This window comes from Stegostoma tigrinum, chromosome 1 (assembly GCF_030684315.1).
Source record: "Stegostoma tigrinum isolate sSteTig4 chromosome 1, sSteTig4.hap1, whole genome shotgun sequence".
NCBI lineage: Eukaryota > Metazoa > Chordata > Chondrichthyes > Orectolobiformes > Stegostomatidae > Stegostoma > Stegostoma tigrinum.
The window spans coordinates 17,793,473-17,805,546 of NC_081354.1; the positions used below are offsets into that span (position 1 = coordinate 17,793,473).

At 40.3% G+C, this 12,074-nt stretch overlaps 1 protein-coding gene across 6 annotated transcripts in view; it reads left to right on the forward strand.

Moving 5' to 3' along the window:
* The window catches only part of LOC125458504 (serine/threonine-protein kinase 32B-like), a 320,594-nt gene that overhangs the window by 157,438 nt on the left and 151,082 nt on the right, over nt 1–12,074 (forward strand). For all 6 annotated transcript variants that reach the window (XM_048543851.2, XM_048543844.2, XM_048543828.2 and 3 more), the window contains exon 4: nt 1,640–1,813. In XM_048543851.2, the coding sequence (XP_048399808.1) occupies nt 1,640–1,813 (174 nt within the window). The remainder of the gene's footprint in view (nt 1–1,639; nt 1,814–12,074) is intronic.

A 12,074-nucleotide genomic window follows, 5' to 3' on the forward strand; every position in this document is an offset into this window, starting at 1 on the left:
ATTATGACATTTAACGATAGATCGTAACCAAGCTGAACTGAAAATGGGAGAGACATTGTACCGTAGTTGGTATAGAATTTCTTCAAACATTTTCCTTTCATCCATCACTATTTGATGTTGATAAGCAGATTAATGTTGGTACTATGTAAGGATCATTGGTAATGGTTATGATTTTCTGAAACAATGCTGTGCCTGAATGAGATGTTAACTTTCAGACGCTGAGAATGCATTACCCTGCCACTGAAAAATAGCTAAACGTTCCTTTATCATTTTCCACGAATCTTGGTCACCTATTTAGTCATGTCTACTTTTGCACTTAACAAAACTAAGGTACAAAATGTAGTTGGCTGGAACTTCTGCACACAGTCTCTGGGTGAAAGGCTTACTTGTATTATCGCTTGAGAAATAGCATGCTGCTAACGGTATGCCAAGAGATCAGGAAAACCCTGTATTGTGTTCTGTCCCACAGTAAATATACAATATATTTTTAGGAGACATGCTCAAGTTATCAGTATTAGCATGCCCCTTGAAGGCATACTGCATACTAACTGTGAGAACCAGCAACAATTTAGCCATGAGGGTTTCAAGATGCAGATTAATTCAGGTAGATTAGCATTCCTAGGTCTTCTGGTCTAACTGCTGTAGGAAAGATGTTGTTATACTTAAAAGGGATCATAAAAGATCTACAAGGATGTTGTTGGGATTGGAGGGTTTGAGCTAAAGGGAGATGCTGAAAAAGGCTGTGGCTTTTTTCTCTGGAGCATCAGAGACTGAGCGGTGACTTAAGAGATGTTTAGAAAATCTTGAGGAGCATGGATAGGGTGAATAGCCAAGTTCTTTTACCCAGGATGGGGGAGTCCAAAACTAGAGGACATAGGTTTAAGATAAGTGGGGAGAGATTTAAAAGGGACCTGAGGGGCAACTTTTTCATGCAGAGGGTGGTATGTGTATGGAATGAGCTGCCAGAGGAAGTGGTGGAGGTGGGTACAATTACAAAGTTCAAAAGGCATCTGAATGGGCACATGAATAGGAAGAGTTAAGAAGATATGTGCCAAATGCAGGTAAATGGGACTAAATCAGTTTGGCATGGATGAGTTGGGCCAAAGGGTTTATTCCCATGCTGTATCACTGTGTGATTATATTAAAAAGCAAATGCATATGATGAAATCTCTTCGTCATTTTTTTTAATAAGTACTATATAAACGTAACTAATAACTTCACAATCTCTGAACAGAGGTAGAGGCAATTGGGATTTAGAGACTTAGGGAATGCACCCCATGATTTTCCTTGCAGTAAAATGTTCCCTGTACAGTAGCAAATCAACACAAAATATCACTTTATGTCATCCACAGTTCATCATCAGTAAAACGAATAATCTTAACTAAGTATGTACACAATTTTGTTTTGGTATTAACACCTAACATCACATTTCAATAAGTTCAGGCAAGATTTGCTGCAAAATTCTCCTGACTAATTTTGTCTTCCACTTTACTTACTCGGTCTTATGATAGTGAAACAATGAATCACAGTCTAGTGATAAATTTTGCTTTGATTTCACTCCTATAATTTCACTTTCATTCAAATAAGAGAGCACATTGTTCACATTCTTTCATTTAAAAAAAAATTTCTTTGCTTTCAGGTATTCATTCCAAGATGAGGAAGATATGTTTATGGTGGTCGATCTTTTGCTCGGTGGAGATTTACGCTATCATTTACAGCAAAATGTGCATTTCAATGAAGAAGCAGTGAAACTCTATGTCTGTGAATTGGCATTAGCGTTGGACTACCTGCAACGCTACAATATCATCCACAGGTTAGTAGCGTTTAAAATAAGCAAGGTAAAATCACCATAGTCCTAGAGGACTATAGGGCTGCTCCTTCATTAGGTAGGGACTAGTGGTGAGTTTAACCTGAGGGCCACCAAGCCCGGCATGAGGGGACCTTCATGGTGACTATTTGAAGTATATATAATTGAAAGCTGCCTGCCCTGTTGAATTAGTATTCAGTATTTAATTAGATTGTGTTGAGGTTCAGTTGGTAGCACTCTTGCCCTCATTTAGATTCAAGAGGTTCTTTCGCACTCTAGGGTTTGAGGACAGAGGTCTCGGTTGGTAATCCAGTGCACTGTTGAGGAAGGACTTCACTGTCACCAGTGTACCTTTTGAATGAGATATCACACACAGATAATGCCCTCTGAGATAATTTTAAAAGATCTTATGGCACTTCTTCAAAGGAAGATGGATCCGCCAGTATTCCAACCAATATTTAGTTCTCCCTCAATCATATTCACAACAAAAAACCAGGTTATCCGGCCATTACCACATAGCTACTATGGGATATCTATCTCTGTTTCTTACATTGCAACAAAGTGTCATTCACCGTAAAGCAGCTATAGCCTGTGCTTGTGAAAGACACTGTAAAAATGCACTTCCTTTTTTCACGAAAATCAACCCAATAATAATGACTTTCCCGCATTGGCGCCTTCATCAAAAACTGTATCAAGATGTCATAGGGCATGAGGCAAAGGTGGCACGGAGGCTAAGTGGTGAGCACTGCTGCTTCTCAGTGCCAGGAACCAGGTTCAATCCTAGCCTCAGGCAACTGCCTGTGTGGAGTTTGCACATTCTCCCCATGTCTGCGTGGGTTTCCTCCCACGCTCCAACATGTCTAAATTAGGTGGAGTAGCCGTGGGAAATGCAAGGGTTACAGGTATGGGGACAGGGATGAGTCTGGGTGGGTGTGATGCTCTTGACAGAGTTGATGTGGGCCTGTTGGGCTGAATGGCCTGTTTCCATGCTGTAGGGATTCTAATCTTTGTAAAACCATTTTCGTTAATAGAACCAGTTTATCATAAAACATCAATATGCATTTTTTAAAAATTATGTCTTTAGCTGTTTAATGAAATAAACTGTAGTGACAAAATATTGTTATTTAGGAGCTTAGGTTCTAAATTGGAAGTAAATGGGTTTTTGGTTTATAGTTCAATGAAATTGACTTGTTCTTTTTTATGTCAGAAGTTCATTTTTTCCAATTGTGAGTTAGAACAGTCTTTCCAAGAAATCGTGTGATTTAAGTTGTGACTAGAGCCATTACCTGATAAAATAATTGCTGAATTGTTTGCAAAGTTCAGCTTCTGTGACCCAGAGAAAGCGGAAGAGAGGTCAGAAGCAAGATCAGTTCAGAAGGAAAAAAATCAATAACATCAAATATGCTGTTTAGCACTACAAAGCTGTCTACATCAGAGAGAAGTCAATGAGGTAGTCAATGAGTGACTGTATCTCAGTAAGGTACAGAGAGAGTCACATCTGGTGAACGTGCAGAAACTTGCCAAAGGAACCCTTCGCAATCTCATCAGTTCAGTAAGAAATAAAAGAGTGCAGAAGGGACTGAAAGTGACTGGGGAAAAAGGGTTGAATTTTTTTTGTTGTTTATAATCAGATCTTTCCGAATTGTTTTGTGTACATAGATGTTGTATTGTGTAATAGACATGATTCTTTTGTTAAAAGTACATTGACAAACTTGTGTGAATGTACCCAATGACTGATCACCATGGTAACAAATTCAAAAAATAAAATTTATTGCTTAATAAGCTGAGTTTCATTCTAGGATCAGACTTGCCCACTGTTACCATCAGCTGGGACCTTAACACTGTGTAAACTAAATGAAATAAATTGATGTCTTTATGCTTGCTGTGGTAAGTTCCTTGAGTTTTCCAATGTGGAAGGAAACAGTGATTGTCAGAGGTTTGAATAATTGTACAGGTTTTCTTCCAAATGAACAAATGTTAATTCATAGTGAACCCATTTTATTTATTATACATCTGCTCTCTCGAAGGGAAGAAATTTGGTCATGTAACAACACTTCTGCCAACACTAAACAGGCTCTCTTTATTTCCCTGAAGACAGGAAATGCCATGGATTGCTATCTGTTGGATAAATACTTTTGTTTTCTTTTAAATATTTAATTGCTGGATATTGTCATCATTATATGTTGTATTTAAGTTTTAAAAGCACTGTCAAATATTATCTATGTAAAGATTAAATTTGTTGTGTAAATACATAATTACAAAACCTCAGGACTCCATACTAATATGGTTAGTAATGTGCAATGCCAATAGCATGTTGCCTGATTCTAAATTATGGATGCCAAGGCTTTCTACAAGGCCTTTTGGTGTAAATTGTACTAATTGTAATCAGTAAAATTAGCATACAATGATAATTAATATTAGTGGTACTTTGCTGTTAGAAAGCTTAGTAAGCTCTCAGGCTGATGTAGTCATTACATTGGCCGTAATGTGAATACTATATTTACCCAAATTGTTGACTCAGTAATGCAATTACAGATGCTTATTGAGAGTACAAACTTCTCAGACACTGAATGAGTGGACTTGATAGTCTGGTATGCAAGGTTCTAAATTCTGAGAGTCTCAAAATGTGTTTTTGTTCTGTTTGCAGTACATCATTGGAATGTTAGAATCTATTATAAAGGATGAGAGAAATAGATAGGATGACAATGTTATGATTAGACAAAATCAGCATGGATGAGCGAATGGTGTTGGCTGAATCAAAATCAAAGAACCGTACAGTACAGAAGAGGCTCTTCAGCCCATTGAGCATGTGCTGACAAAAACTACTGTAAATCAACACAACAGTTCCACTTGGCAGCACTTGGCCCATGGCTTTGAATGTTATGACATTTCAGGAGATCATCCAAATACTCTTTAAAGGTTGTATAGGTTCCAGCCTCATCTTTTTCCCCAGGCACCCACAAAGCAACTTGAATGCAGTCTATAGCACCCTGTACTTTGGTAAGCCAGTGATGTGAGGAATCCCATTGCCTGAGCTGCTGGCACCTCCCAATAATGGGAGAAGAATATGAGCAACTGTGATCTAGCATTAGCGACATCCTGGATGCATTCATCTGTGAAGGATTGGGACCTACCACTTAGGTCCCCAGCTGCTTTTTGAAATGAGCCACTGGCATAGAAAGTCAGGGAAGCTGTAACCATGATGTCCACCTGGATGGGTTGAGCACAACTTTTGCTCCAGTAGGTGACAAAGGTCAGGAGATCCTTAATCGGCAGCTGCACCGTCTTTCCGAGAGCTGTAGAGAATGACAGCAAGGCCTCTAGATGTAGCATCGGCTCATTTTGCACTGCTTTATTGCGGGATCTTCACTTGCTGCTTCTTATTCTGGATTTTGTGCATTGGCCACGTTAGATCTTGCTGACCGCATTGTAATTCCCTTTTCCTTCAAATTACCTTTGCATTTGAAACAATGTCTCAAGGACACCAAACACAGAAATGTCCATGTCAAATGTGGGAGCAAATAATCTGTGTGCAGTGTTTGAAAGAGAACACTATTTTATTAACAGAGCTGCCAGGTCGTCCCATCAATCTTGATGGAGCACCATGTAATGTCCAGAAACAGTATGACATGAAGCTTCACAAGAATATCTATGTCATACCTTGATAAGGAGCTCTAAGGGTGAGTACTTCTATTGGAATATACGTTGTAGAACAAAATTATTCATGCTGCAGTAGACGAGTGGATTTCAGGCAGTAGGCTACCACCATCCCAAACTCCACCAATGAAATGGTGCCCCTGTACTCCACAGACTATGTCCTCACATACTCACAGTTGCATAAGCCAATGTGGCAGCTCTTAAATGTGGTCTATCATGTGGCAGCTATGGAATGAGTTTCAGCAATGCTAAGGCTAAGTGATGCTTTTCTATTGATGCCTGATAACATTTGCTCAGCTGAAATAACAAGGAGGTAATTAACACAGCTTCCCATCATTTTTCTCAAGAGCAACTAGGGATGCACAATAAATCCTGCCTCAGTTAGTGAAGTCAGCACCACATAAATGAATAAAAACAGATTTTATGGAAATAATGTCACTCCGCAATAGAGAGATTTTGAAATCACTGCTTAAAGCTTAAGGGGAAACTTTTTTTTCATTCTACATATATTTTCTTAATTTCCCATCATTGCTCGTGCCTCTTTAGGGGAAAATTCTACTGTTCAAAATTAAGGTGAGTGCACCAGACATTTTGCTTAACCATGCCTGCAGAAACCGACGAAACATCAAGTTCAATTTGATATGTGCGAATCAGAGACTAATCAAAGCGGTGGAAAAGCAAAGACATGAGGTCAGTTGCTGTAAAGCTAAAATTGTTATAAATGGAGACTCAGAGCCCTTATTGATATGGCACCATTGTGAAGCGAGACCTCAAAGAGAGTTGGATGGGTCCTTGCCAGCTCAAATCTTATTGACCTGCAGTCAACTTAGACTGATTATCTGTTTGACTGTATTTTCTATAATTGCATTGTAACTCTTTCAGAACGACGCTCCTTCTTACTGATAAATACTACTGAAATTGCAGTGATATGGCAGCTGTGGCACGGTAGGAAGTGTTTGGGCCTCTGTCCGCGCGCTGCAACTCCCCCTTACCTGGCCAGCAGCCGATGCTATTTCACTGCTCGTGGCCATAGCGATTTCAATTTCATTGAAAGCTTTATAGTCGGTGGGTTTGGTCCATTCCTCCTGGCAATGGTGAGGTGGCTATAGTGGTGTCGGTATGGTGGTCCCAGTTTGTTCCTCATGGCCACAGCGGCGATGTTCCGGCTTTGACCGGCGATTGAAGTGTTGATGGTTTGAGCAATGGCAACTTGGTGGGTTTGGTTTGCACCTCCAGGCTATGCTGTCGACGCAGTGGCTTTGGTGTTGGCATCAGCAGCATGGTGGGTCCGGTCCAGAAATCTTTGCTTGGACAGCTTCAGTGGCAGCGTCCTGTGGCCACCCCATAAACCCAAAAGTCATGGAGGGAACAAAAGATGAACTGTGTCTTAACTTTTTCTCGATTATTCCTCCTTACAATTTCTACAGTTAAACTGGCACTGAAATGTGGTGACTTATATACATCTCTCTGTATTTTCATAAATACAAGTGAAAATAAATTGCTCTTCTATTCTAGACTGTACAGCTCAATCTTTCACTCAGTTACACAGAGAAGAACCTCAGCTATATTTCCAGTTGTTATGGCTTCTTAAAAAGTACTAATAGCACATGTTCGACCAGCAAAGGTTTCCAGGCAACACCTTGTGAATAAATAAATAGAAAAGGCTTTCAGTTCACCAGTGGGTAGAATTAGGATCACAGGAAGATAATGGCAATAGCACCTTCATTTTGTAGCAACCTGAAGAGATATGACACTATGCTCCCTACCTTGAGATGGATATGGCTTTTGTTTAATGGCCTATCAGAGCATTAAATTTCGTATGATTGGAAACATACAAAACACTCAAGACCATTTGTCATTTTAGCCACTCTGAGCCACTCTCGGCTAAGCTCATATTCCATTCCTGTCCCAAATCCTCTCGCCCCTCACCACTCCCACCATTTCACACATTATATTCCTTCTCCCATCTCCTGAATCCTAACATTCAGCTGGATCATTTTATACAACTTGTTCAGCCCAGGCCACTGATTAAAGTAGCAGTGGAGACCAATTACATTTCAGACCTCAATCTGCATATGTAATGAAGTATCCTATCAGTTTTCACCTACTACGATCATTTTCCATTCACTCCATTTGTGCCTGTTCTTGTTCCCCTCCCTGTTTGTACCTTGCCTGTTCCTTTGCTTCTACCTCTCCTACCCCCAGGAATGGGCAGGGGAGTTGAAGTAGGTGAGCTGCTCTAACACACCGCTGTTATGAACATACTGGCCAAAGGACCTCATTCTGTGCTTTAATCATTTTGATTCTCTTCTATGTTGTCCACTCCAAGCCTACAGAACATTAATATGTCCCCTCTGACAAATCTACACTGTAAATTCCAAAGTAGGTGCAATCAGTTATGGTCCTGTATGCATGCTTAACATTTCTTTTTCCCTAATCTTCGTGGAAGTCTGGTGAGTGGCCCAATGAGTCCTTAAACCAATTTTTGCTCCTCGAAGAGATGGCTGCACACTGCTCTTCTGAGCAGTAAATGGACCTCCCCAGATGGAAAAAGTTTGCACTCCTCCAGCTGCACTGACTCCTTTCCATAATCCCAATCTCTTTTATAGCTGTCTACCTTGTTTTTCTGGGGTTCCATTTCTTTAGCATGCTCCAATTTCTGTCTTGCACTCTTGTCCCTACCCCTTCTCTGTTGCCTCTTCCCTCCGGCTTCCTGTCCATTTTCTTTCTCCCTTTCCAACTCCCTCATCCCCCTTAGTGTGCCTCTCTATCTTTTTTCTAACTCCTTCACTTCTGTCACTTTCCTATTCCACTTGTGTTCAACTCTAACTCTACTTCACTTGTATGCCGCACAGCACTTGGTTTCAATTCTTTTTTCATTCCTTCACGGGATGTCAGTGTAACAGGCAAAAGACCAACATTTGTTCCCCATTGCTAACTGCCCTTAAACTCAATGGCGAAATGAGTCACTTCAGAGAGCAGTGAAGAGTCCACCATATGAGTACGGGTCTGGAGTTACACCAGACTAAGTAAGGACCTTTGCTAAAGGACATTAGTAAACAAAATGCTTATAAACAATTGGTAGTCTTAGTGATGGTGACCCTGAAGTTAACTTTCAATTCCAAATTTATTTCTTACATTTGAATTTAATTCTGCTGCCATGGTTGGATTTGGAACTGCATCTCCATAGTGTTAGCCTGAATCTCTGGATTTACAAGTTCAGTAACATCAGCAATACTTCACAATTTTCCACACTCTGCAGGAGATTGACTCCTATGTACAATACTAAAGGAGATTAACTTATGTTTATAAACATCCTGCCATAAAATAGAACTGTATATCCTCATGGCAATTAAACAACTAATTATTCTCAATAGTTCATATTGTTGAAATGGCTTGTTTTTTCAGTATCCATTAAACTCTGTAATGAAATAGACTTAAGGCAACAGTGGACTGTACAGCAATAAAAATGATGTGTTTTATATTTACATTCCTTATAGCCTGAATTTTTAAAAAGAAATCATTCGTAGAACTTGAAAGTCTCACTGGTAAAGTCAATATTAATTGTCCATCCCAGATAAATCTTGAGGAGACAAGAGTGAACTAGCTTCTTGAATACAACTCAAATGTTTGCTCAGTTATTTCTGAGGGAATTGAAGAGCCAGTCTCATTGCTTAGACTCTGTAATCACAATTGGCCAGACCATGTAATAGTGGAAGATTTCTTTCTCTGAAGGACAGCCATGCAACAGTCAATGATAGTTAAAAATGGTCATCATTACCAATTATTTTAATTTCATAATTACCTAATTCATTAAATTTAAGTTCCACAGCGACCATGAGAGAATTTGAATGCATGTCTTTGTATCATTAGTTAAGGCCTTTGAATTCCTATTCTAGTTTTACAAACATCATGTTACTGTTTCCAATGTTCTACATGCCCTTCCTTGGAGGTGTTCTACACATTATTTGCTCTCATGGACTATAAGTGATTAATAAAAGAAAACACCTCTGTGACTCCATATACTTCAAAGTACCTTTATTCCATTTGGAAAGTTGAAACCTTAACTGTGAGAATTCAGCATTCTGTCATGTTGAGATTCTCAGAGAAAAATGCATGTGGACTTGGAAGTATAACAAAAATAAGTATTTGTCTGATTATTGGTTAATATGTGAGTCTTCAAGGAAAATGAATTGTGATCTTTAATTTAATGAAGATTCTAGACACCATTCACAGGAATAAACTGTTTGAGTTAGTTAATTTGGCAGGAACAGGAAACCCAAATAAAAACGTAAGCATTACTTTAAAATTCTGACTGAACTTCTGATAAAAGGTGATCAATCTGATGCATTTTTAGAAGTCACAGGACACCAGGCTACAGTTCAACAGGTTTATTTGAAATCAGGCTTTCAGAGTGCTGCTCCTTTGTCACTTCACCTGAAGAAGGAGCAGCGCTCTGAAAACTTGTGTTGTCACATAAACCTGTTAATCTATAGCCTGGTGTTGTGTAACTTCTGAGTTTGCCCACCCCAGTCTAACATCAGCACCTCCACATCATGAAATATTTTTGGCATGGCTTATAAATTTCACTGTCCATATTTGGCTTAATATAGCATTTATAATGCATTACTTCCAGTCAAAATTCCAGGAACAAAGAAGGAAAACAGAGTCCCAACCATCTTGTTCATTGAGTATTTCCCACCTATTTCCTTTTGTGGTATGCTGAGAAGTCAGCATAATCCCAAAAGGAAATGCTGTCCACCAGTTCAATGGACAGATGATGCAACAAAAATTATTTTGAGCTCCAAAGTTTGCGATATGACTTCTCTGCTTTTGTAAAATTATTTACGGTTTTAGTAATTCAATTCAGCACTCTACAGTATGTTACAGGAACTGAACCTGATCCTCCCTTAATCTGGGATTAGTTATAGCTATTGCTAGAATGCTAATGAAGAGAGACAATTTTGCTTGTTTGGAATAAAATAATTTAATTAAAGTAAAATCAATATCTTAGTCAAACTTCCTTAGTGCTTTCAAGTAATTTTGTAAAAGCTGTCATGTGTGTTTTCTTTATTTGTGTTTGTTTTTCATCTATTCATCTTTTAAAATGGATGTCTATATCTATTTGATTACAAGATCAGCACATAATATACAGGATTCCACAGCTCCACTGCAAGTGCTAATACTGAAGGCTTACTGCAGAGGTTTTCAAATGTTTTAATCCACAGGTCTTTTATACTTGACAAAAGAGCCCATAGGCAATCTGCCAGTCCTACTTTTGCTTGCTATTTACCTAAAGAAACGTTCAAAAGACTTAATGCAAACTCATGGAAACTATGTCCAACAGGACAGTGCAATGTATCCAGTTTGTGAGTGAGGGTGCTTTCTGCTTTTGTGTGCCAGTATGCTTCACCTTTTCAGTACGTGCCATTGGCTAGCACCAATGCAAAGAGAAAAATGTATAAATCTCTGCATCAGCACTAATCCTCAGCATTGGTGAGCGCTCAGTTGTGGCAACATGATGATACACACGAACTGAAACTCTCACAGTCCAGGCTAAGGCTTTACAGGAACCAGTGGAGGTTCGGCCACACGACACACAGTGAGCAGGCTCGCTGACATGCAGATACACCCTGAACCTTAGGCTTCTCCATTCAACAAGACACCCCAGTAGTCAAGAACCAAATCCTCTGCATACGAACAAATAGCTCCTCTATCTTATGGATACCTCAGCAGAACTGAAGACCAAGTGAATAAACAAGAAATCTGGTGTGGCAGACCAATGTCTAGATATGCCACCTTTTATGATAGCTCCTGAAACAAAGGCAGAGACAATGGATAATAAAATGTGAGGCTGGATGAACACAGCAGGCCTAGCAGCATCTCAGGAGCACAAAAACTGATGTTTCGGGCCTAGACCCTTCATCAGAGAGGGGGATGGGGTGAGGGTTCTGGAATAAATAGGGAGAGAGGGGGAGGCGGACCGAAGATGGAGAGAAAGGAAGATAGGTGGAGAGGAGCGTATAGGTGGGGAGGTAGGGAGGGAATAGGTCAGTCCAGGGAAGACAGACAGGTCAAGGAGGTGGGATGATGTTAGTAGGTAGGAGATGCCCATCATGGGCCTCCTGCAGTACCACAACGATGCCACCCGACGGTTGCACGAACGGCAACTCATATTCCGCTTGGGAACCCTGCAGCCCAATGGTATCAATGTGAACTTCACCAGCTTCAAAATCTCCCCTTCCCCTACCACATCCCAAAACCAGCCCAATTCATCCCCTCACCCCACTGCACCACACAACCAGCCCAGCTCTTCCCCCCCCCACCCACTGCATCCCAAAACCAGTCCAGCCTGTCTCTGCCTCCCTAACCTGTTCTTCCTCTCAACCATCCCTTCCTCCCAACCCAAGCTGCACCTCCATCTCCTACCTACTAACCTCATCCCACCTCCTTGACCTGTCCGTCTTCCCTGGACTGACATATTCCCTCCCTACCTCCCCACCTGTACTCTCCTCTCCACCTATCTTATTTTCTCTCCATCTTCGGCCCGCCTCCCCCTCTCTCCCTATTTATTCCAGAACCCTCACCCCATCCCCCTCTCTGATGAATG